Genomic DNA, 23,395 nt, shown 5'->3' on the forward strand with positions numbered 1-23,395 from the left:
TGAGGTTTTTATTAAGGATCTCTGCAAGAGGGAGAAATCAAACATTGAGAAGCATGCAAAATACAAAAATTCTCATTCTCATATCAACGGGAACAACTGTACCTATATTGCATGTTGTAAAATGGGGTATAATAAAATAAAATACTTTCTTTCAGGAGAACCAAATGCTGATCTCTGTCATGACATGCTGCCATGATATATATAAATATATATACAAACACTTTATTTAGTGTTTATATATATATATATATATATATATATATATATATAATTTTATATAATTAAAATTATTTATAATTTTAGTTATGTATCATTTTCTATTATCTGTTAGCCAGAATAATCAGAAATAGACAAGTGAAATGCGTCACTGTCTTTAATTTATCAATTGATTAATTATATTGCACTGTTTGAATAAAATTGCTAAACCCAATCAACATTTTAAAAATGACTTTATCCTGAAAACACCAGTGGAGACACATGTGTTAGTGAGTCCGACAGTTATTAATGTCCCCCGCTGCCGGTGTTCTGACACGTTGGTTCCTGTTTCTGCTTCCGGTCCGGTTATTGTTGCATCAGCATCTCATTCAGACCTGTGGCCATGTCGAGCTCACCGGATACAGGTACAGTTTGTTTTTTACCGCGTATTACCTGTTATTATCATCGATATTTCCTCAGATATGAAGCCGGTAAGAAGCAGAGGCAGGTCGGTTTAATGTTTCAGGGGCTGTCAGGCTAAATTAGCCTCTGTTAGCTCTGTTAGCGAGCAGCTCGGCTAAATCAGCGGAACTCTGTTTAAAAAACGATCATTCAAGACTTTTTATGTCAGCGTTTATATTTTGTAAAACAAAGAAATGAATAAAGGAAATATAATTTAACAATACCTGAATATTTTCAATTCGGCATAATTATTAAACTAAATAAAGTGTTTCTTAAAACCAAAATCTATCATGTTATTCCGACAGCATTCACTTAAGTGAATTGGGCAGCTGATTGGGAATTTAAACTGAGACTCATGCATATGAATATGTTTTTATTAATTATGTTCACAGTTTTCCTTTTCCGCTCCTCAGTTTTAATCTGCTTATGAGATTAATCATTACATTAATTAATAAAACATACCCTGTATGTCATATTAGTCATATAAAAAGGTTTGTTTCATCCTTTAAAAATATTAAAGTATTCTGCAATCTGCACGATTACTTCAACATGTGAAATATTTTTTTCCATTTTCATCCTTCATCTTCATGCATGGTTTCTCTTTCATTTTGTTCTGCTGTTGAATCCTCATCTTGTCTGTTTCCTGTCTTGAATTTCTCTTTCCTGTTTTCTTTGTGAACGCATCATCTTTTTGTTTTGTGAATTTTCTGATCATTTTAGATCTGATTGGCTCCTTTATTTGATCATGGTTCTGTCTAGTTTTTTTAAACACATCTAGTTAGGAATCAGCAGATGGTTTGCATCGGTTAAACCCAGGTTTAACTCGTCTGAAACCAGTTTCCACTCAGGTCATATTTCAGGGTTTTAATTGTCCTCTTTTATGGAAAGTATCAGAAGAATGTCGTTCCCTCCTGAAGATGAGTCGCCCCTTATTTTCTACATTTTTTTTTAGTAAATCTCTCTAAAGTCCTGAGAAGCATTGATCAGGATGACTTTAGCTGCTTGCTGGACGGTTTTCTGTGAGGAAATCAGGATTTGATCAGAGGTTTTGCTCTGATTTTTTCTCTCCAGAGGATGAGGACAGTTGCAGCTGCTCGGCTGCTAATGTCTGCCCTCTTGTTTCTGCAGCCTTTGAGTTTGGCTCCTTGCTGCAGATTAACGAGGAGGCCGCGCTGACGGCGGCCCTCAACGACTACCTGACCTCACGCAGCTACCTGGCGGGCTTCGGCCCCTCCCAGGCCGACCTGAGAGCCTTTAGGCTCCTCCCCCAACCCCCCGCCCCGCAGCACGTCCACGCTCTGCGCTGGTACAGACACATTTCCGCCCTGCAGCAGGACCTGAGCGCAGACGGCAGCAGTGAGTAGACGGTGGCGTGACGCAGGTTTCTGCAGAGAAGCATGAATCCACAGTTCCTCTGGAGTGTTTCAGTTAGAGCTTTGGCCTGTGGGTGGCGCTCTGCGGCGCAGCGGCTTATCGCTGCTCAAACAGCTCAGGGTCAGGAACACCTGCAGCCCCAGAAACATCACAGCTGCTGCTTCTGTTTGTCCACTCATTGCATGTTGTCCTACCAGATCATAGGTCCTTTCTGGAAACTTTTCTTTCAGCTTTTTCTGCTTTTCCTCTTTACTCAGCTACAACAGCTGCTGTAAAAATCTCTAAAAATAAATAAACCTTTAATGCATCAGCAGAAAGTCTCAATGAATGATCGAAAAATTTGTATTAAGGAACAATTCGAGGCATAACCAGTCAGAAACAGATACTTTTACTAGATGAGTGACAGGAAGAATGAGTTACAGTCATCAGACTTCTGAAGGAAATGATCTGGCCTAAAGACAGGAAACACCTGGAACCGTTTGTTCCTTATCTTTACAAACTTTATAGCATACTGTAAATGCTATAACGTTTTGCGCCAACCGTCAATATGAAAAAACTATGATCTGGAAGTAAAAGGTCAAACGGACAAAAAGTGCAATAAACAATAAGAATATAATTATAAATCAAAAATAATGTAATCAATACTTACAACATGATTCTTAATATAATGAATGAAATGAGTAGATGAGTATAAAAGCTGAATGTTAGATGAGTAAAGCAAAGATAATAATGCAATAAGTAAAAATGTAGAAATCACCATGACAACCGTTACACAGTGGTTCCTGTCCCACCATCTCAAACGTAAACATGTTGAGTCCGATCAGCCCTGCTGGACCTCCAGCTGGTTCCACTGCTAAACACGGCGGAGGCTCTATGATGCTGTGGGATCCGTGTTGGAGTCCGCAGCATCAGAACGGGTCGTTCTGTGTAGGAATGCACCGATCCACGTCTGGGTTTAGTATCGGCCGATACCGATCTGATAGAGAAAAGAAGCTGATTGCTTAAAACGCTTATTTTTTTTTAAACACAGACATAAAAATTAACTGAATTATAAATTAATTTGGTAACTAGCTCACTGAATCACAACAGCTCCACCAGTTTGGTCAAACGTGTAAAAACAACTTTAATCTGTTCAGGCAGTTAGGAGAATAACAGCCAATATAAAATAAATAACAATAAAGAAACTGATCAACATAAACTACAACAAACCTTCAGAAAGTGCATTTAGAAATTCTAAATATAATGTAAAACAAATATCAAAGCATAGAATTAGACTGAATAGATTGTCACCGATATCCAATCTAGATTTTCTTTTGATATCTGGACTGATTAATATCTGATCGGTTCATCTCTAGTTCTGTGTGACGTTCTGCTGATGCAATAAAAGATCAATTTATGTTTACAAAACTTCATGAATCTTCCTGAAAGTTTTCATTTTGCTGTCAAAACTTTCAAAGCTTTCATCTCTTAGTTTTGCAGATTTTACATCAAAAATGTGTTTAAAATCTTTTTAGATGTTAAATATTTGGATGAAACAGGAATCGACCTTTTTTTCATCATGTTTAAATGATTTTCACAAACATCTGAATGATTTATGCTTTTTAACATGAGAATCCAGATTTACCTGAGTTACATTTGAGTAAGTTTTGGGGGAAAAAAGTACATTTAGGAGGATTTTGCTTCAAGTAAATTACTTCTACTTGAGTCATTTTATTATGAAGTATCTTTGCTCTTATTAGTTTTTTGTTAAATTTCATATTCAAAGAAATGTATTTGTATTTTGTTTTGTTTTTTGTAATTATGACATTCATCAGAATTATTTTCATCTTGGTCTTTAAAATGCCAAAATTTCCTTATAACTTTATATTTTGGTCTCTCTAATTATGCTAATTTTTAAATATTAAATGATGTTTCGATCAGTTACTCAGTATTCGAGTCACTTTTTTACTTTTTTACTCTTTAGTAATTTCTGGGACAGTTACTTTTTACTTTTACTTGAGTAAAAACAAGCTGGAGTTTAATTTGCGGATCATGTTTGTCTCCTCTGCCACGTCTGCTGTGAATGTCACCAGTTTCTGGTTTTATTCCAGTGAAGGGGAAGCGGGTCCAGCCTTCATGGTCGCCTCCGGCGGGAACAGAAGTTCCTCAGCTGCGGCTCTACAACAGCCTGACCAGAACCAAGGTACGGCGTAGAACCGGCTACTCTGGGCTGCAGAACCCAGCAGCTGCTGCACCTTAAGGTGCTAAAACCTCTGCATGTTCACCTGATCTGGCAGAATATGATCCATAAATCAGTTCACATGTGTAAGAAACTAAACAATAAGGAGCAGTGGCGGCTCTGGGGGGGCTAAGGGTGGCAAAGCCCCCTCTGGATAAGTAATGGCGCCCTCGTAGCAACGCCAAAAAAATACTGTAGTACAGTACCGATCCAAACTGAAATATCAGAGTTACAGGAGTCTAATCTGGACGTATTGAAGAGATGAAAACAGGTTCAAAGCGGGAAACTGTTCACCTGCCTACAGGTTAAAACTGCAGAATGTAACTTTAATACAAAATAAATCTGTTAAAACTGTCACCATGTTGTGATTATCTCTTCAACATGGCAGGGCAACAAAAACAACCAATCAGAGCCAGGAGGCGGGGCTTCATGCTGTCTATCAGCCTCGTATAGTCACTGCTAAATGTGCAAAAGGCGGAGAAACAATTTACTGCTGCAGAAAAACCGCCGTAATCTGAACTGATCTGCGAACAGAAAAAACTGCAGCGTAGCAGAGGAAGAGGAGGATGAGACCGTGCATGCAAGAGTGATTGACAGCACTAAGACCCGCCCCCTGTTCTGATTGGTTGTTTCTAGGTAACACTGGGAGAAGGCAGAGGAGCTCGCTTTTTTTTTCACAGATTATCTCTCATATTGTACTGTCATAACATGGTGACAGTTTTTTTCTGTAAAAATATTTATTTTTTATAAAAGTTAGATACTAGAGCTTTAAAGGATCCATCAACAAATTCAGAATTTCTCATTTATTTACAGGAATTACAACAAAAATAGATTGATACAAAGATTTATACCTCACTTCCTCAAATGGGGGATTGGTTTATAATCACAAACCAGGTCTGAAGAGATGAATCATGATTAATCAATTAATTAAATAATTTTCTGCTAATTCAGAAATTGATTAATAATAACCGGAGTATACATACTGTAAAAAATTACCATTTGTTGAAAAAACAACAAACTCAGAGCAATAATTAAGCCAGAATAATACAAAAATATAAACATTTTACATTCAAGATGAAAAAATAAACAGTTTAACATCTTCAAGGCAACACAGTAACATATGAAATTAGTCTGTCTGCTGCTAAAGGCCAATAAATCTGAAAGTCGCCTCCGAAGCTGTGAAGTTTTACTGCAGAAAAACCCCAGATAGAGCAGAAACCAGGCTGGTCCGAACGCTGAGCCCTGCGGTACACCGCAGGGCTCAGCTGGTTCTGGTTAATCGCCGTCTTGTCGTTCCAGGAGCCGTTTGTTCCCCAGAAGGGCAACAAGGTGACGTGGTACAGCTGCGGCCCCACCGTTTACGACGCCTCACACATGGGACATGCCAGGTAACCGGGTCAGAACCAGAAACCCAGAACTAACCCAGAACTCTCCATCCTGACCAGCCACTCCGCCTCTGTTGCAGGTCCTACATCTCCTTCGACATCCTGCGGCGGATCCTGAGGGATTACTTCAAGTACGACGTCCTCTACTGCATGAACATCACAGACATCGACGACAAGGTGAGAATCCACCGGTTCTGGAAGGTTCTGAAGGTTCTGGAAGGTTTGAAACGGTCCGACATGCTGCAGTTAAACTGGAACGTCTCATTTTGAATCAAATAATATTCACACAGTTTTTTACTGCTTTTAAAAATCGATTCTGATCAATAAAACTTTAATGTCAAAGTGAAAACTGAGATCTACAAAAATAATTTCCAAAATTCCACATTTGAAATTTTGAAATCTTGAAACTGATCAAATTAAGTTTGATAAAAGTAAATCTTAATGGGGTTTGTTAAATTATTGTAAATTGTAATTTTTTTCTCAACAGCAAAGTGAAAAATAATAATCAATATGTAAAACATGGTGATTTTCTGCTCAATAAGCTGAATTAAATGATCCATCTCTGCAGCAAATTAAATCTTTAAATGTTTCTGGACATTTTCTGGATTTTGCTCCTGAAATATTACTGAAGTCGCTCAACCAACCGGGACCTCGCGTTGTTTTTAACAAATGCAGAATTATGAGTTTAATGGAATTTTTTTTCCGGGTGTCTAACAAACAAAATGTAGCAGTCAGATAATGCAGGCATCTGGTTCTTTACGGTTTATTCTCTTCCTGGTTCAGATCATCAAACGGGCCCGGCAGAACTTCCTCCTGGAGCGGTACAGAGAGAAGCGGCCGCAGGCGGCTCAGATCCTGCAGGATGTCCTGAACGCACGAGTGGTGAGTTAGGGATCGGATCTGGAGCGATGTGCCGGTCCAGATCGGATCAGGAACGACTTGGCGGTCCGGTCTGGTCCGGTCCAGTCGGAATCAGTTTCCTCCTCGATCTTCCTGCAGCTGTTCCGGGAGCAGCTGGCCTCCACCACGGACCCGGATAAGAAGCAGATGTTAGAGCGTCTGGACGCCGCCGTCGCCGGCGCCCTGCAGCCCCTGCAGGGGGCGATGGAGAGCAACGCAGCGGCTGACGTGCTGCAGCCTCTGACTGAGGTCAGACGGACCGAAACGCTGCAGAACTCCTCAGCTGTTCCAGTTCCTCTGTAACAGAGTTTCTAATTATTTTCCCAGGTTTTGCTGGAGAACTCGAAGGACTTGCTGTCCGACTGGCTGGACAGGCAGTTTGGAAGCGAAGTCACAGAGAACTCCATCTTCTCCGTCCTGCCGAAGTTCTGGGAGGGGGAGTTCCACAGAGACATGGAGGCCCTGAACGTAAGCCACAGACTCCGCCCCCTTCGCCCGATCAGCTGAGCGAGAGCTTCATCTCTCTCTCCACGCCCCTCAGGTTCTGCCTGCCGATGTTCTGACCCGAGTCAGTGAGTATGTGCCGGAGATCGTGGAGTTTGTGAGGAAAATCGTCTCCAACGGTTACGGGTGAGGACAGTACCGTCTGAAAGGTTCTCCAGGAGCCGCTGCCTCTGATCCGTTCGGTTCTGGGATGTCTGCAGGTACGAGTCCAACGGGTCCGTCTACTTCGACACCCAGAGGTTTGATTCCAGTCCGCAACATTCGTACGCCAAGCTGGTGCCAGAGGCGGTGGGAGACCAGAAGGCGCTGCAGGAGGGAGAAGGTATGGCGGGGCTTCTTACCTGGAACTAACACCAGGAGGCGTCTTACCTGGAACTAACACCAGGAGGCGTCTTACCTGGAACTAACACCAGGAGGCGTCTTACCTGGAGCTAACACCAGGAGGCGTCTTTCCTGGAACAAACACCAGGAGGCGTCTTACCTGGAACTAACACCAGGAGGCGTCTTACCTGGAGCTAACACTAGGAGGCGTCTTACCTGGAACTAACACCAGGAGGCGTCTTACCTGGAACTAACACCAGGAGGCGTCTTACCTGGAACTAACACCAGGAGGCGTCTTACCTGGAGCTAACACCAGGAGGCGTCTTTCCTGGAACAAACACCAGGAGGCGTCTTACCTGGAGCTAACACTAGGAGGCGTCTTACCTGGAACTAACACCAGGAGGCGTCTTACCTGGAACTAACACCAGGAGGCGTCTTACCTGGAACTAACAGCAGGAGGCGTCTTACCTGGAGCTAACACCAGGAGGCGTCTTTCCTGGAACAAACACCAGGAGGCGTCTTACCTGGAGCTAACACTAGGAGGCGTCTTACCTGGAACTAACACCAGGAGGCGTCTTACCTGGAACTAACACCAGGAGGCGTCTTACCTGGAACTAACACCAGGAGGCGTCTTACCTGGAACTAACACCAGGAGGCGTCTTACCTAGAGCTAACACCAGGAGGCGTCTTACCTGGAGCTAACACCAGGAGGCGTCTTTTCTGGAGCTAACACCAGGAGGCGTCTTACCTGGAACAAACACCAGGAGGCGTCTTTCCTGGAGCTAACACCAGGAGGCGTCTTACCTGGAACTAACACCAGGAGGCGTCTTACCTGGAGCTAACACCAGGAGGCGTCTTACCTGGAACTAACACCAGGAGGCGTCTTACCTGGAGCTAACACCAGGAGGCGTCTTACCTGGAGCTAACACCAGGAGGCGTCTTACCTGGAGCTAACACCAGGAGGCGTCTTACCTGGAGCTAACACCAGGAGGCGTCTTACCTGGAGCTAACACCAGGAGGCGTCTTACCTGGAGCTAACACCAGGAGGCGTCTTACCTGGAGCTAACACCAGGAGGCGTCTTTCCTGGAGCTAACACCAGGAGGCGTCTTACCTGGAGCTAACACCAGGAGGCGTTGAAACTTAGAAAGAACCCTGCAGAATTTCTAGGAACTTTTCGTTTATCCATCCATTTATCTGTCTGTTTGTCCGTTCCTGTGTCATCAGGATGTTTTTTAAACCCTCATCCCTTCAGCTGCTCCCAGTTTCTGTTCAGACTTCAACCTCCTCAGAGTGAATCTTTCTGTTCGGATTAAATCTCGTCGTTTTTCTTTGTTTCTCTAGTTTGGACGAGTAGCGGCTGAAACGTTTCTAACCTCGTCTTCGTCCTCGTCGTCTCTGCAGGCGATCTGAGCATCTCAGCAGACAGACTGAGTGAGAAGAAATCCCAGAACGACTTCGCTCTGTGGAAAGCCTCGAAGCTCGGCGAGCCGTCCTGGGACTCTCCGTGGGGGAAGGTGAGCGGCTGCCGCCGTTTTCCTCCTGATCCTCATGTTCCACGCTTTAATAACGGAGAGTCTGTGTCCTCCTGCGGCGGCGGCGGCGGCGGCAGGGTCGGCCCGGGTGGCACATCGAGTGTTCGGCCATGGCCGGCTCCATCCTGGGAGAGTCCATGGACATCCACGGAGGAGGCTTCGACCTGCGCTTCCCCCATCATGACAACGAGCTGGCCCAGTCCGAGGTCACTTCCTGTTACTTCCTGTTACTTCCTGTTACTTTCTTGCTCATGTTCTGCTTCCAAACAGCCAAATCTGACACCAACTCCGCAGAAGGTCGGGGCGATAAATCGATCTTATCAATTACTCAAATTTTTGGTTTCTGAAGATTTAAATTTTGGAAGATTTGGATTTTTTTTTCACTTTTGTACTCATTGTGTTTCCGTAAATCAGAGCGACGTCAGGGCGGCCATCTTGTTTTAAAGCATGTTTTACAGCTTCAAAATATAAGTTGGGCTACAATTTATTTCTTTAATTACGAGTATGAATTTATAATCTTACAAGAATACAGTCGTACGACAGAATCAGAATAACACAAAAATACTTTCACAGTATGAGGAGAATTTTATGAAAATGTTTATCAAAGGTTTTTCTCATGAAAACAACTTTTAAGATGCTCCTCTGGGAAAATTGCATCTTTATTAAGCTAATATTATGACTATTTTCTTGTAGCTAAACAAAAATTCTACGACCCGATACCTGGTCGTACAATTCGCAGAAGAAATAACTGAAATAAAAGCAACTTTTTGAAAACATTTTGAAAAACATTCTTTTCGAAAAGAATTTGAGCAAATTAATTGATGAAAATCAGGTAGCTGTGTGTTGGGGACATGTGGATGTTTAGAAAGAAAAGAGGAGTGAATTTCTGCCAGAACAGCTCAGGAATTTGGGAAATGTTGAGATTAATCTTGGATATTTTCAAGTAAAAAACATGGAAATTTCAGAGTTTGAAAAGTTAAACATTTTCAACTCAGAAAATTTACAAAAGTGAATTTGTTTTTACTTTTGAAACTCTGAAATTTCCTCATCTTTTTTTCTAGAAAATTTTCTTGAAATTTTTGCTAGAATTATACTCCTGATTGTTTTCTATCTACAGCGGCCCTAATACATGAGATGAATCATTCAGATCAATCTGGTCTCTCATCATGGAGGTTCTGTTTGGCTCAGTTGGTCTGCTTGGCGGTTCTGTTTGGCGGTTCTGTTTGGCTCAGTTGGTCTGCTTGGCGGTTCTGTTTGGCGGTTCTGTTTGGCTCAGTTGGTCTGTTTGGCGGTTCTGTTTGGCGGTGTTGAGCCCAGCTGTTTTTTCTTCAGGCGTTCTTCCAGAACGACTGTTGGGTCCGTTACTTCCTGCACACCGGCCACCTGACCATCGCCGGCTGCAAGATGTCCAAGTCTCTGAAAAACTTCATCACCATAAAGGACGCCCTGGCGAAGAACACAGGTGAGTGCGCCTGCGTCGCTAGGCAACCGTCGGCCCGCAGGCGCCCCCTGCTGACGTGAGCCGTTCCTCCCGCAGCGCGCCAGCTGCGCCTGGCCTTCCTCATGCATTCCTGGAAAGACACGCTGGATTACTCGGCCAACACCATGGAGTCGGCCGTCCAGTACGAGAAGTTCATGAACGTAGGTGTCGCCGTCGCTTTGGGCGACTCCCCGCCGCCTCGCTCGGGTCTAAAGCTGCCGGTTCTCTTCCTGCCCTGCAGGAGTTCTTCCTGAACGTCAAAGACATCCTGCGGGCGCCGAGCGATCTCACCGGACGCTTCGAGAAGTGGGAGGCGGAGGAGGCGGAGCTTAACAGCAGGTGAGACATCAGAGGACAGGAAGCAGCTTCAGCCTCAACACACACACACTCTGCTCCAACAGCGCACGTGTGTGTGTTCCAGTTTCTACGACAGGAAGTGGGCCGTTCACCTGGCGCTGTGTGACAACATGGACACCCGCAGCGCCATGGAGGAGATGAGGCTTCTGGTCGGCCTTAGCAACAGCTACATCGCCAGCAGGAAGAGCGCCAAGCTGAGGCCCAACCGCCTGCTGCTGGAGAGCGTCGCCTCCTACCTCACCGCCATGATGAAGGTGATGAGGATGATGATGATGATGGAGGAGGAAGACGAGGAGTCAACCAATTATTACATTTAATGAGCTCGTTTTTGGATCATTGGAGCAGAAATAAAATAGCAAAAAGTGAAAAATGAAAAAGAGAAAAAATGACTTTCAGTCAAGTTATTTATTAATTTAATAATTATATTAATAAATACTTAAGATTTATTTATTTAATCATAAGTAATAAATTACTTAATTACACAAATTACATTAATAAAGTATTTTATTAATTATTAAATTGCCTAAAATTATTATTTAATAAAATAATCACTTAAATTATTACATATATTTTAGTAATTAATTAATCAAAATAATTCGTTAAATTAGTATGTGAAGTATGAAAATAAATACCTAATTATGTAATTTAACGACATTAATTACATTAAGTTAAGTAATTGGTTGAATTAATTTATTAAATTAATTACCTACATCAATAAAAGCATTAAATTCATACATGTTTACATTAATTAATGTAATTAATTAAAACCTGAATATTTCAAAACAAAAAGGTAATAAATGAAATATAAAAAAGAAAACCTAAATTAATTAAGTTACCTAATAAATGCTTTAGGTTATGAATAAATAACTTATTTATTTAATACTTACGTTAATTAATTACATAAATAAATGAATTACTTACTATGATTATCTGTCTATTTAAATAATTGTAAAAAAAAAATGGTTAAAAATACTTCATTTACTTTTTATGGGGTTTAATTAATTTTTTTTTTTTTATTCCACTGACTTATTTAAATCCATAAACAAAATGTTAACAATAATAAAAAACCTAAAAGACGTCCAGAAACTGGAAAACAGTTTCCAGACATAAATACTAAAATCATTTTTTGTTCTTGGAGTTTTTCCTACTTTTATTTTTTCATCTTTCATGTTTCTCTTCTCTTACAGAAAATTAAATCGTAAAGTTTTTCATATTTATAATTTGCTGATTTAAAAGCTGTTTGTGCATCAAGACTAACGGGAATCTTCCGGTTCTCCTCCAGATATTCGGAGCCATCGAAGGATCCGATCCCATCGGTTTTCCAGTCGGAGGACAAGCTGTGGATGTGAGTAAACGGCCGATCTGTTGGGAGAACCCACCTGGGAAAAAAACGATGCGGTGACCCGGTTCTGGTCCGATCTTTGCAGCTGGAGAGCACGGTGATGCCCTACCTGGCGGTTCTGTCCGACTTCAGAGAGGACGTCCGGAAAATCGCCCGGGAGCAGAAAGGTGAGGCCGAAACCCGACGTTCCCGATCCCGTCCCAGCTTCCGGAACTGACTCTGTTCTCCCGACCCGTCCAGTGACGGCGCTGCTGCGGCTCTGCGACGCCGTCCGGGACGACACGCTGCCGGAGCTGGGCGTCCGGCTGGAGGACCACGAAGGTGACGCAGCTTTTTAAAAACGGGTCCAACAGGAAGTCAGCCTTGGCTCGGGTCAAACTGAGAATCTGTTTCAGGTCAGCCCACCGTGGTGAAGCTGGTGGACAAGGAGACTTTACTGAGGGAGAGAGAGGAGAAGAAGAAGGTCAGGCACAAATAAACCCTGCTATGTAACTTTTGTTAAAAAAAAAAAAAAGTTTTTACATGTTTACTGTGTGCATCTTATGAGACCGATAATCTGCACTGCAAAAACACAAAATCTTACTTAGTCACTTGGTCTAGACTACTGCAAATATCTTAGAACACTAGAAATAAGACAAAACTAAGTGATAACAGAGCTGAGCAGTAAGAGGAGAATCACTTTACATATTTTTACTAAAGTAGAAGTAAAGAGTCTCCATCCCAGAAATTAACTCAAGAGTAAAAACCTATTTGGTAAAAAGTCTTCTCTAGTGCTGACCAACTGATCAAATTATCAATCATTTAATATTTAAAATAATTGATATAAAGTTAAATAGAAACATTAGATCAATCATTATGTAAGATTAAGTAAAATTTGACAATAATTTATATAAATTACAAACAAAATCAGGCCAAAGAAAATGTTTCCAGATCCGTTTCTTTCAATAAAAAACTTCAGAAGCTTCAACAGAAACTGCAGGTGAGAGTTTGTCTGCTGAGCTTCTGGTTAAAACGAGTTTATTTTCATTCACTGGCCAGAAAATCCAGAAACTATACGAGAGCAAGAGTAAAGATACTTCATAATAAAATCACTACAGTAAAAGGAAAAAGTACAGCTTAGTAAAAAATACTCCTAAAAGTACATAAAAAAATACTCAAGTAAATGTAACTAGTTACTACCCGGTTCTGCTAATCAGTAACTTGTTTTAATAAATAACTCCTTCAGAATGAGGAGACAGTTTCCCAAAGTTAGAATGAATTTACCTGCCACACTAACTGCCTCAGCATTACGACTCATCCAAGATAATTATTTAGATTATTCTGATGATTAATCATACAAAATCACAAAAAGGCTTAAATTTTTCATTTAAGCCTTTTTATGCAATATTAGAAATACATTCAAAGATGCAAATAAACTAACAACTAAATTCCTTTTTTAATTATTAGATAATAAACATTTTATGACTAAAATTCACTAACAACCGATTTAATGAAGGTTTGATCATTTGAAGCAAATAATGAATCTGCAGCTAAAAAATGTGAAAAGTTCAAACCTTTCTGCTGGGCTGAACATCAGATCAGGTCAGTGATTATCGGTTATTAATTTTTGGATTAACTGATTAATAATTTAATAGAAAAGGTGGTTAACATGAGATTCTTTTGACAGAATTTGAACCAGCTAAAGCTAAAGCTAAAGCCATCCACTTGATTTATAGACAAAGTTTTTTAAGTTAAATGCAAAATGTTTATAGTTTTGGTTTAGTTTCTGACTTGTGTTTTGCTCCAGTTAACGATTAATCAATTACTAAATCAGTTGATGATTATTTTAATAATGGATTAATCATTCCAGCTCTAAGGTGAGGATCGTTCCAGACCTGAAGCAGAGTTAAAATGAAAGAATGAATCAGTTCTTCAGTGAATAATACAGTTTGAACTGATGATGATTTTGAAACTTTTCCTTCGTTCCCAGATGGAGGAGGAGAAGAAGCGGAAGAAGGAGGAAGCTGCCAGGAAGAAGCAGGAGCAGGAGGTCCGTCGGACATTTTGAATCGGTTGGATTCGCCGACTCGTTCGCCCAATAATCACTTTGCTCTCTCTCTTTCAGATGGCGAAACTCGCCAAGATGAAAGTCCCTCCGTGTGAGATGTTCCGCTCAGAAACAGACAAATATTCCAGGTTTGACGAGACGGTAAGTGGAACCTTCACACTCCTTCCAAACGAAGCCAAAACGTTTTCGGTTCATTTGAAGATGTTTTTGAGTGTTTGGTCTGAAAACTCGGCATCTTTCCCGTTTTCGTTCCAGGGTTTTCCCACTCATGACGCTGAGGGAAAGGAGCTGAGCAAAGGCCAAGCCAAGAAGCTGCGGAAGCTGTTTGAGGCTCAGGAAAAGCTCCACAGCGAGTATCTGCAGATGAACCAGAACGGGAACTAGAGTCCACTTCCATCTAACGCAGCTTCAGCAGGGACTCGGAAAACAACGGACTCGGTTTTATTCTCCTCAGATCAGATCCAGAAATGTGTAAATGTGTGAAGGAGGAACGTTTTCTCCATCAGCAGAGCCCAGCTGCCACTGCCGCTTCGTTTCCAGACTGGGATCAAACTCATGAACTTCATCTGTTTCCATCATGCATTCCTATCAGCCGTTCATTCATTCATTCATCATTCATTCATTCATCCAGCTGCAAACAGATTCAAACAAACTGCGACGCCGAGTTTCCAACAGACGAGGAAACTGGAATCAGGAAAACCTGAGAAGCTGCAGCCAAACCTTGTTCAGATGTAAAGGAACTGGTGGCAAAATGTTCATGTGTGCTGCTTTTGCTTTGAATATATTAATAAAAGTTTAAAGGTCAAAAGGTCAACCAGCCCCCCCCACATTACTCAAATCAAACTAAATTGGTATCAATGTTATGCTTGAGCTGGTTTGTGTCGCTATCATTTAAAAGATATTAATAAATGTTTCCAGAGGTCATCAGAGGTCAACCAGGGACCGCCCACATTTCCAAAACTAAACAAATTTGGTGTCAGTCAAATTTTTGCTGGTTTGTGTCGTAAAATTATTTTTGTTTTTGCCACTATCATTTTAAAAATATAAATAAATGTTTCCAGAGGTCATGAAAGGTCAACCAGCTCCTCCACTTTCCTCAAATATAATAAAAATTGGTGTCAAACATTTGCATTGTATTTTTATTAATATATTTAAAATGATAGCGTCACAAATGTTTGACAACAATCTTGATAGATTTTGGCAATGTGGGCGGGGCTTGTTGACTTGTTGACCTTTAAACTTTCTTTGAAATCTTTAAAGCCAAAGCAGCATAAATGTAGTGGCGTTGATTGACAGCAGGTCTGACTGATTTGAGGAAAGGGGGGGGCTCGTTGACCTTTCATGACCTCTGGAAACATTTATTAATGTATTTAAAAAGATGGCAGTACAAACGTTTGACGCCAATTTCAGTAGATTTGAAAAAGGTGGAGGGAGAAAACTCACTCAGGTTAGTATTTGTTGTCAGAAAAGCTTCCAAGTTTTCATGTTAGTTCTGGAAAAACGTTCCCGGGATAAAAGCGTCCTGATGGGAGTAAGACGGATAACAACAGCTTTCCACAAGTCCAGGTCCGTTTTTCTCCTGTCCCGGTGTTGTCTCTGTGGAAACGGATCGAGTTTGTATTTGTTGTGGTTCTGCCGATAAATCCCAGGATGTTCCGAACGCAGGAGCTGCAGGATCCTGGGAACATCAGCAGGTCTGACAGGACGAGCTGAGCTGTTTTAGTCAACCATCCATCCATTACTGCTAGTATTTTTCTACTGATTTATTAGAAACTCGTGGTTCTGTGAAGGCGCCGCTGCAGGTTGTGAAGAAGACGCTCTAATAAAAACAGTCGGAGACACAGAGGGTGTCTTTATTTCAGACAATACAGACTCATTCAGAAACTCCTCAAGAATAATTTATTTCCATTTATCCAACAGACCAGGAATAATCTGAGTCAGATGTAATTTGCTCCACATGCAGATTACTGACAATCCAAGACACATCTGGGAACCAAAATGATATTGCTTTGAGATTACTATGAAACTTTAAATAAAGTTGTACCAAACACAACTTTATTTGAAGTTGTGTTTGATATTATTCACTGAAATTGCAAAAAAAAATTATTTTGTAGTCTTTCTGAACATAAATCAGGTTCTGCCTCTTTAAAAAAAAAACCCAGCTGCTCACGATGTCCTGATGTTTCAAATGATCCAGATTTTTATTAATTTTTTCTGTTTTATTTCTGAGTACATTAAATTGTTGTAAGTTAAGTTCAAATGTAGACTAAAAATATATATACTTTGTGTTGCACCTTAAAAGTTCCCCATTTTAAGAGCTTAGTTTAGTCTACATCTTTATTTTATCATCCAGGCTATGCTACTGTTTAATATTAGCTCTGGTGCCTGGATACTGAGCTGTTAGCATGTCATGATGGTCAAGGGATTGTCATACAGTAAGTCTTCAGTCAGAGGCCTTTTCAGATTCGTTGCAAAACTGACTGCTACAGGAGTCTGAAGATATTTGGAAGATATGAGTTTCAACAATATTTAATTTACCTTTTCAAGTTTTTCTGAATTGTATTAATGCACATTCAAAATCACCAAATTTAACAATGATAACTCATTAGATGACTGGTGATGCTGATTCTCTCTGGTTCTGTTGGAAGATCTCATCCGAACCATCTGAACCAGATGGATTTGATTAAATAATTCAAACTTGTTTTAATATTTTCATTTAAAAAATTGAAGTTCTGGTCCAGCAGTGAATCAGACAAGATCTATAACCGGTTAATGTATGAATCATCTAGAAACATACAATTAGTGACAAATATTTATTATTAAAATGTTAAAGTACTTGTCTCATTTTAGAGAATATTTGGTACAAACAGGAAGTTGCTGTTTAACACACTGTGAAGAAGCATGTTGTTATACATGGAGGCAACCAGTTTCATTTACTTGAGCGACTTTTTGAAAACGAAAGTACTTGTAGGAGTATTTTTACTGTACGTACTCTTACTTCAGTGAAGTAAGAGTACGTACTTGTGTGTAGACACAAGCCTACAATTTATGTTTGAGTGATAGCTCTTGTTTACACACCAGCTTTGTTGCTGTGCACTGTTCTAATTTATATACATTATCAACTGAAAGTACTGGTTTCAAAAGCTTTTTGTTGTGAAAAACATATTTTAACATGATTATTACTTTGAGTGATGTGATATAATTTTACACTTTTTTATTATTTAAAGTAAAAACGTAATTTTATATTTTATCTGTCGGATTATATCATATAAATTAAATCAAATGAAGAAGTAATACTCAATAACTAAGTAATGTTTTTTATAGAGGAATACTTTATACTTGAAGCAAAGTAAAAATATATATATACATATTGATCTTCAGAAGGATATTTCGCTACTAGTATGAAGTATTTCTGCTGTTTACCTATGTGATTTAAACTTCCTATTGTCAGCCAATCAGCGGCCTCCTAGCCTCAGCTGCAGCCAATAAGCGGCCTCTTAGCCTAAGCCACAGCCAATCAGATTCCCCGCAGCGCTATTTGAACGTCCTGCGTGAATCGTGCTCTGTAGTTTCAGTTGCTGTGGATCTTCTCCGGTTCTGGTTCTGATTCTAGTATTCAGGATTTTATCTCGACATGTCTGCAGTGGGGTTTCGAGCTGCGGTGAGTGAACATGTCTCCGTCTGTCTCCGTCTGTCTCCGTGTCTCTGTCCTCGTCGTCCAACTTGTCTCGGTTTGTTGCAGCCGCTGCAGGCCGCAGAGGAGCCTCTGAAGAAGGGGAAAAGCTGCGCAGCTCCGAGGAGAGCTGCTCTGGGAGAGATCACCAACAACACCGGAACACTGGCCGACACCAAGGTAACACTCCGAGACCAGAACCGGCTGCTTCTGGGTCCAAACGTGCTGAAATTTCGGGTCTTTGAATCATGTGTTGTTATGGTAACCTAATTAAATTCGTCAGGTAATAGGGGTCAACGGATGTTTTGGCCTTTGCCTTGTAGGTGACCCGGATATAGACCTAAATGTTGCTTTGTTGGGTTTTAATCTACATTGGCTCTTAAAATGGCGAAAATAAGTTTTATTTCTATCGTAACATATGTAGAAGTTTTCTTGATGCATTTAGGTGGGTTGGGGGAGAATAAATGTTTTCTATGTCGTTTTGTCGGATTATTTTTGTGAGCAATCTGGGACATAAACAATTAAAATCATCCATAAAAGTTTATTTTTCTTTCTGCTGTCATATTTAAGCAAACCGATAAAGTAAATCTTAACCTAATGGAGAACAGTTGTATGTGTTTGACTTACTGGAATAAATATAAAATTAAAGTAGTTTTGATTGGGGAGATTATTCTGTTCAGTGAGGGCGGGAAAGTGCAGAAGTTCACACGATGCTAAAAGTGGCGAAATATATTTATTTTCTGTACTTTGCATCAACAAAAGTCCTCAAATGTCCTTGGATCCAGGAAGGTCAAACCTCAACCGGTTCTGGCTGGAGACGGAGTCTGACATCCTGATCTTTACATCATTTCTAGATTTATGTTTATGCATCTTCAAATGTCAAATTTGTTGTTCTAGAATCGGCTTTATTGGCAGAGATTGTGGTAGAAATGAGGAATTTCGGTTTGAATTTCTGTTGTTTTTCAGAGGACCAGATCATCCAAGAAGTCCTCCAAGCCTTCCTGCTCTCAGAACCCCAAACGGATCCCAGAGGTCGCGGCCCGGGTCACGGAGCCGCTCCCGGCTCTCCCAGAGGATCCGTCCCTGGAGGTGGAGCGGGAACTGTGCCGGGCTTTCTCCGAGACGCTGCTGCCGGTGCTGGACGTGGATGAGCAGGACGTCGCGGAGCCGCAGCTCTGCTCTCACTACGTCAAAGACATCTACGCCTACCTGCAGAGTCTGGAGGTAACTTCCTTCCTCCTGCTCTGACCTCTGACCCGGAATGCAACTTTTGTTTTCTGAAGTGTATGTGGACACATTCTAGGCGTGCCTCTGTTTTATACATCATTTATACACAAACCGCTGCTGAATGTAGAAAATTCTGACTAGAAATCATTTTGGGGTTTTGGCGCCCATTATGATGCAGCACAGCCACATTTTGCACCACTGGCTCTGACCTCTGACCCAGTGACACGCAGGGAGTTGAATATACTAATTGAAAATCCAGTATAGGAGTTTCTTATTTACTTTTGGCCTTAATTTAATGAAGCTTTAATAAATTCTGTAAAATTCAACAATGGCAAGAAAAATAAGATTTGCTAAAAAAAAATTTATACATGTAAATCAAAAAAAAAAAGGGCATTCTCAAACTGCCTGCTTCATGCAATTTGACACAGCACCCCCCAAAGGTGAGGCGCAGCATTTATTTATACATATATATATATATATATATATTTGTATTATTTATTTATTTTACCATAAAAATGTTGCTCAACGTTTTAAACAAAGAAAAAATCAAGTGAAATTTTTTCTTATAGATAGGTGTTTTCTCACCTATCTACCCAAACTGCTATGACCTCTGACCCCCGGCATGTCTCCAGGTGCAGCAGGCCATCCGGGCCGACTACCTGAAGGGGTCAGAGGTCACGGCGGCCATGAGGGCGATCCTGGTGGACTGGTTGATCCAGGTCCACTCCCGCTTCCAGCTGCTGCAGGAGACGCTGTATCTCACCGTGGCCGTTCTGGACCGCTTCCTGCAGGTGAGCCGAACCGGCACCAGAACCTCCTCCCGCCGCCAGGTCTGACTCTCTGCTGCCGCCGCAGGTCCAGCCGGTGTCCCGCAGGAAGCTGCAGCTGGCAGGCGTGGCCGCCATGCAGGTGGCCTGTAAGTACGAGGAGATGTTCTGCCCGGAGGTGGGAGACTTCGCCTACATCACGGACGACGCCTTCAGCAAGGCCCAGATCCTGGAGATGGAGCAGCTGGTGCTGAGGAGGCTCGGCTTCCAGCTGGGGCGCCCGCTGCCGCTGCACTTCCTGCGCCGAGCCTCCAAGGTGGCAAACGTGAGTCTGGAGCTGCAGGGGATTCTGGGAAAACTCCTGATTGGTCCATCGCTTCTGGACTTGATGTAGCGGCGCTCCGATAAACCGACGGCTGTCTATCAGCAGCCTGTGACCATAACCAATGTTTCTGGGTGATAAACTGTCCCAGAAATGATTGTGGTGGTGATTTTCAGACCATTTCCAGCTCATAATGCTAGAACACACTCTCAGATAAAACTTAATTTCTTAAGATTTAACACTGGAAAGCATTTTAGATCAAACTTCATCTCTGTAACCAAATTCTGTTAGAAAAATTATTAATCTTTTTGTCTTGAACAGAGAAAACGGGCTAAAGGCAGGCAGGAGTTAAAACTAGCCTCATCATACTGCGTCTCAGTTGTTTGCAGCATTTATTTTCAAAATGGCGACTTTTCAACAATATTGAACAGAGAGCATCTCTAACAATAATTAGTTATTATTTATTTTTTAATCGCTTATTGTGACAGGCTCATGCTGTGTTGCATTTTAGGCAATAACTTTATTTTAAGTAATTGAATTATTGTTCTACAACTTTTGTCCGATGTTGGATTTTTGTTTTTAAATCGATTCCTAAGCTAACTGTTAATTGCGTTTTAAAGATCGCTGATCGGCCAGAGAACTCCCATCGATCGTTTAGTCTGGTCTGGATCCAAAGTTCACCAAGCTTCCTGAAAATGGACTGGATCAGGAGTTCTCCAGGGTTCTGGTCCAGACTGGATCAGTGGTTCTGACTGTCTCTGTGTCTCAGACCGACATAGAGAAGCACACTCTGGCCAAGTACCTGATGGAGCTGACCCTCCTGGACTACCAGATGGTCCACCTGCGGCCCTCTGAGGTCGCCGCCGCCTCCCTGTGTCTGTCCCAGCTGCTGGTGGACGGCCTGCCCTGGGTGAGTCGCCCTACCTGTCCCTCTGTCTGTCAGCTTCAGTTATTCCAGCTGGAAACTAGAGATCAGGATGACCTCTGACCTCACAGCCACATAAAGCCGGTTCCACAGTGGATCTTCTAGCAGCTGCAGAACATTTCCAGGACCAGAGGACTAAAGTCTCGGATCAGAGAAACTCATCCAGGCTTTAGTTTCTCTTTAGTGGCTTTGATTCCTGCAGCAGCGTCTTCACAGGAATGATTGACAACCCAACGGTCCAGAACGCTGCTGCTGGAGTTCTGACTAGAACCAGGAGGATAAAGACACCACCTGGTTCTACACCAGCCAGTTCTATAGTCCTTCACTGAGAGACTTTAAACCAGTGTTTCCCAGGCCTGGTCCTCAAGGCCCACTGTCCTGCATGTTTTAGGTTTCCCTGCTTTAATGTCCTGATTCAACTGATTGCAGTTCAATAAACGCCTGATAATCAGTCATCAATTGAAATCAGCTGGACTGAAGCAAGAAAATACCTACAACATGCAGGGCAGTGAGTCTGGAGGACCAGGGTTGGGAAACACTGGTCTAAACTACTGCTGGTAGTTTATAAATCACTGAACGGATTAAAGATCTGCTGTTGTACCAACCTTCCAGATCTCTCAGGTTCTGGTTCTGCTCTGCATCCAGAACAAATTTCCAGGAAACTACAAAACAGCTGAAACACTGAGTTAAAACTAAAACCAGATGGTTAGAGTTGTTCTGGGACCACAATAAATAGGACAAAATGTTTGTTCCTGTTTTCTATACTAATGAATGTTACTTTCTCCTCAGTCTCCCACGCAGCAGCACTACTCCACCTACGACGAGGCCCACCTGCAGCCAATCATGCAGCAGCTGGCAAAGAACGTGGTGCTGGTGAACGAGGGGAGGACCAAGTTCCAGGTGAGTCAAAGACGTCTAGCTGGCTGGAGGACGGGCCGCCCCGGCCCCCGTCCCCTGGCTGGAGGACAGACTCTCTCTCTTTCTCTCACCCTGCAGGCGGTGAGGAAGAAGTACTCCAGCAGCAAACTGATGAAGATCAGCCTCCTTCCTCAGCTGAACTCCTCCATCATCCAGAAGCTAGCGGCTCCTCTGCTAACGGAGGCCTGAGACCCGGAACGTCTTCCTGGACTTTAACTTTTTGCACTTTAGTTTTGGATTTGTTCTCTTGCGTTGGAGCTTTTTTATTAAAATGTTTTTAGAAACTTTAATAATTTTGTAGTATTCTTCAGGATCTTGTTCCTTAAACTGTTTGGGAACATGACCTGCAGAAGTTTGTCTGCAAGCAACTTCTGTGGAAACAAAATCTAAGACTTATTTTATTTTTAAATCAAGAAGTCTTGTTTAATTTGTTAAACTGAAATAAAACTCTTTTAAAAACAGTCTGTTTTCTGTATGTTCAAGCCTAATTCAGAGCCAAGGCCAGTTATTTTAATTTGACAACATTTATGCACAAGACGAAAGTGAAAATGTGACTCAATAATTCAATAGTGGTATTAAAATGTTAGGACCAAAAGTAAAAAGCAACATTTTAAATTGAGGTTCAGTTAAACTGGTCTTGACAGACAAAATGTTGACTATTTAATTATTTTTTACAGTTACCATTAAGTTTTTTCCTTCAGTTTTTCTCTAATCTATTTTTTTTCCTGAAAGAAATTGGGTATTAAAATCATTCTAAATATAAATTCAGTATTTCTCTAATTCTTGCATGTTGTCTTTTTCCACATCCTGGTTTGTTTTCCAACATTTCTCATTTTACTTTCAAGCCCTGCTGATCTTTATCTTGAGGCAAATACAAACATTTTTATGCCTTCGCTTGGTAATTCTGACCCGCTAACAGACCCACTCGGTAAGAATAAAGAGGGTCATGTAATGCTGAATATCAGTGGCGATTCTAGCCCTGTTTTAGGGGAACTTTAGCTTCAGCTTCAGAGCGCTAAAACTTTCTCAGGTTGCCATCCATGAGTCATCCCATATTTGGCCGTTAAATGCGAGACCCGTATTGAACCGATACATAACCGTCCGATAGAAACGCCTATAATGGACCTTACCAAGCTCCGCCCACAACCGACCCACGTGACCGCAAGTCTCACAAACAAAGCCTCGTGGCGGTTGTTTCTATCTAAACATGACTCGATTAGTGCATAATTTCTATCGGATTTTCACAATACATCAGCTGCTACATGGACAGAGGAACTAACAAGTTCATGTCATCACACATCAACACTTAAGTTTAACAATAATGGCCAAAATAAAACACAGGAAATATTAAGGTCAGCTAAATGGTCTTGGCGGGAGCTAAAGGACCCCAGAACGCTACGGACCGACGCTGAACGTCACGGTTGCCTAGAGACGGACACTGCGCA

At 41.6% G+C, this 23,395-nt stretch overlaps 2 protein-coding genes across 4 annotated transcripts; both read left to right on the plus strand.

Annotated features, from left to right (window-relative positions):
• The first annotated feature begins 537 nt into the window (after positions 1-537).
• Positions 538-15,197, plus strand: cars (cysteinyl-tRNA synthetase). 3 transcript variants are annotated; one of them, XM_005809517.3, is made up of 23 exons: positions 553-620; positions 1,786-2,013; positions 4,122-4,213; positions 5,549-5,637; positions 5,715-5,811; positions 6,418-6,516; positions 6,634-6,783; positions 6,862-7,002; positions 7,076-7,164; positions 7,239-7,360; positions 8,762-8,874; positions 8,970-9,098; positions 10,225-10,354; positions 10,430-10,533; positions 10,614-10,711; positions 10,794-10,983; positions 12,012-12,074; positions 12,157-12,238; positions 12,312-12,392; positions 12,467-12,534; positions 14,041-14,100; positions 14,176-14,259; positions 14,374-15,197. In XM_005809517.3, the coding sequence occupies exons 1-23, from the start codon at positions 599-601 to the stop codon at positions 14,500-14,502; spliced, it is 2,460 nt and encodes an 819-aa protein (XP_005809574.2). In that variant the 5' UTR covers positions 553-598; the 3' UTR covers positions 14,503-15,197. The 3 variants fall into 3 exon arrangements, with proteins under 3 accessions (XP_023188581.1, XP_005809574.2, XP_023188580.1); XM_023332813.1 differs by lacking the exon at positions 1,786-2,013 and having other exon boundaries at positions 538-620; XM_023332812.1 differs by lacking the exon at positions 1,786-2,013 and having other exon boundaries at positions 584-620; positions 4,104-4,213.
• Positions 15,198-17,466: 2,269 nt separating this feature from the next.
• LOC102226168 (G2/mitotic-specific cyclin-B2-like) lies at positions 17,467-22,408 on the plus strand. Its single transcript, XM_014472687.2, has 8 exons — positions 17,467-17,779; positions 17,861-17,971; positions 18,758-19,015; positions 19,651-19,809; positions 19,874-20,110; positions 20,877-21,017; positions 21,822-21,932; positions 22,029-22,408. The coding sequence occupies exons 1-8, from the start codon at positions 17,753-17,755 to the stop codon at positions 22,137-22,139; spliced, it is 1,155 nt and encodes a 384-aa protein (XP_014328173.1). The 5' UTR covers positions 17,467-17,752; the 3' UTR covers positions 22,140-22,408.
• Positions 22,409-23,395: the final 987 nt, after the last annotated feature.

The sequence above is a fragment of the Xiphophorus maculatus genome, chromosome 4 (genome assembly GCF_002775205.1).
Source record: "Xiphophorus maculatus strain JP 163 A chromosome 4, X_maculatus-5.0-male, whole genome shotgun sequence".
Classification (NCBI taxonomy): Eukaryota; Metazoa; Chordata; class Actinopteri; order Cyprinodontiformes; family Poeciliidae; genus Xiphophorus; species Xiphophorus maculatus.

Excerpts from the sequence above, each read along its gene's own strand:
- cars (XM_005809517.3), top strand. The coding sequence starts at position 599 with ATGTCGAGCTCACCGGATACAG. Across the intron at positions 5,638-5,714 it reads TCACACATGGGACATGCCAG|GTCCTACATCTCCTTCGACA; the intron begins GTAACCGGGTCA and ends CCTCTGTTGCAG. Across the intron at positions 10,355-10,429 it reads CGCCCTGGCGAAGAACACAG|CGCGCCAGCTGCGCCTGGCC; the intron begins GTGAGTGCGCCT and ends TTCCTCCCGCAG.
- LOC102226168 (XM_014472687.2), top strand. The coding sequence starts at position 17,753 with ATGTCTGCAGTGGGGTTTCGAGCTGCG. Across the intron at positions 17,972-18,757 it reads GAACACTGGCCGACACCAAG|AGGACCAGATCATCCAAGAA; the intron begins GTAACACTCCGA and ends GTTGTTTTTCAG. Across the intron at positions 21,933-22,028 it reads AGGGGAGGACCAAGTTCCAG|GCGGTGAGGAAGAAGTACTC; the intron begins GTGAGTCAAAGA and ends CTCACCCTGCAG.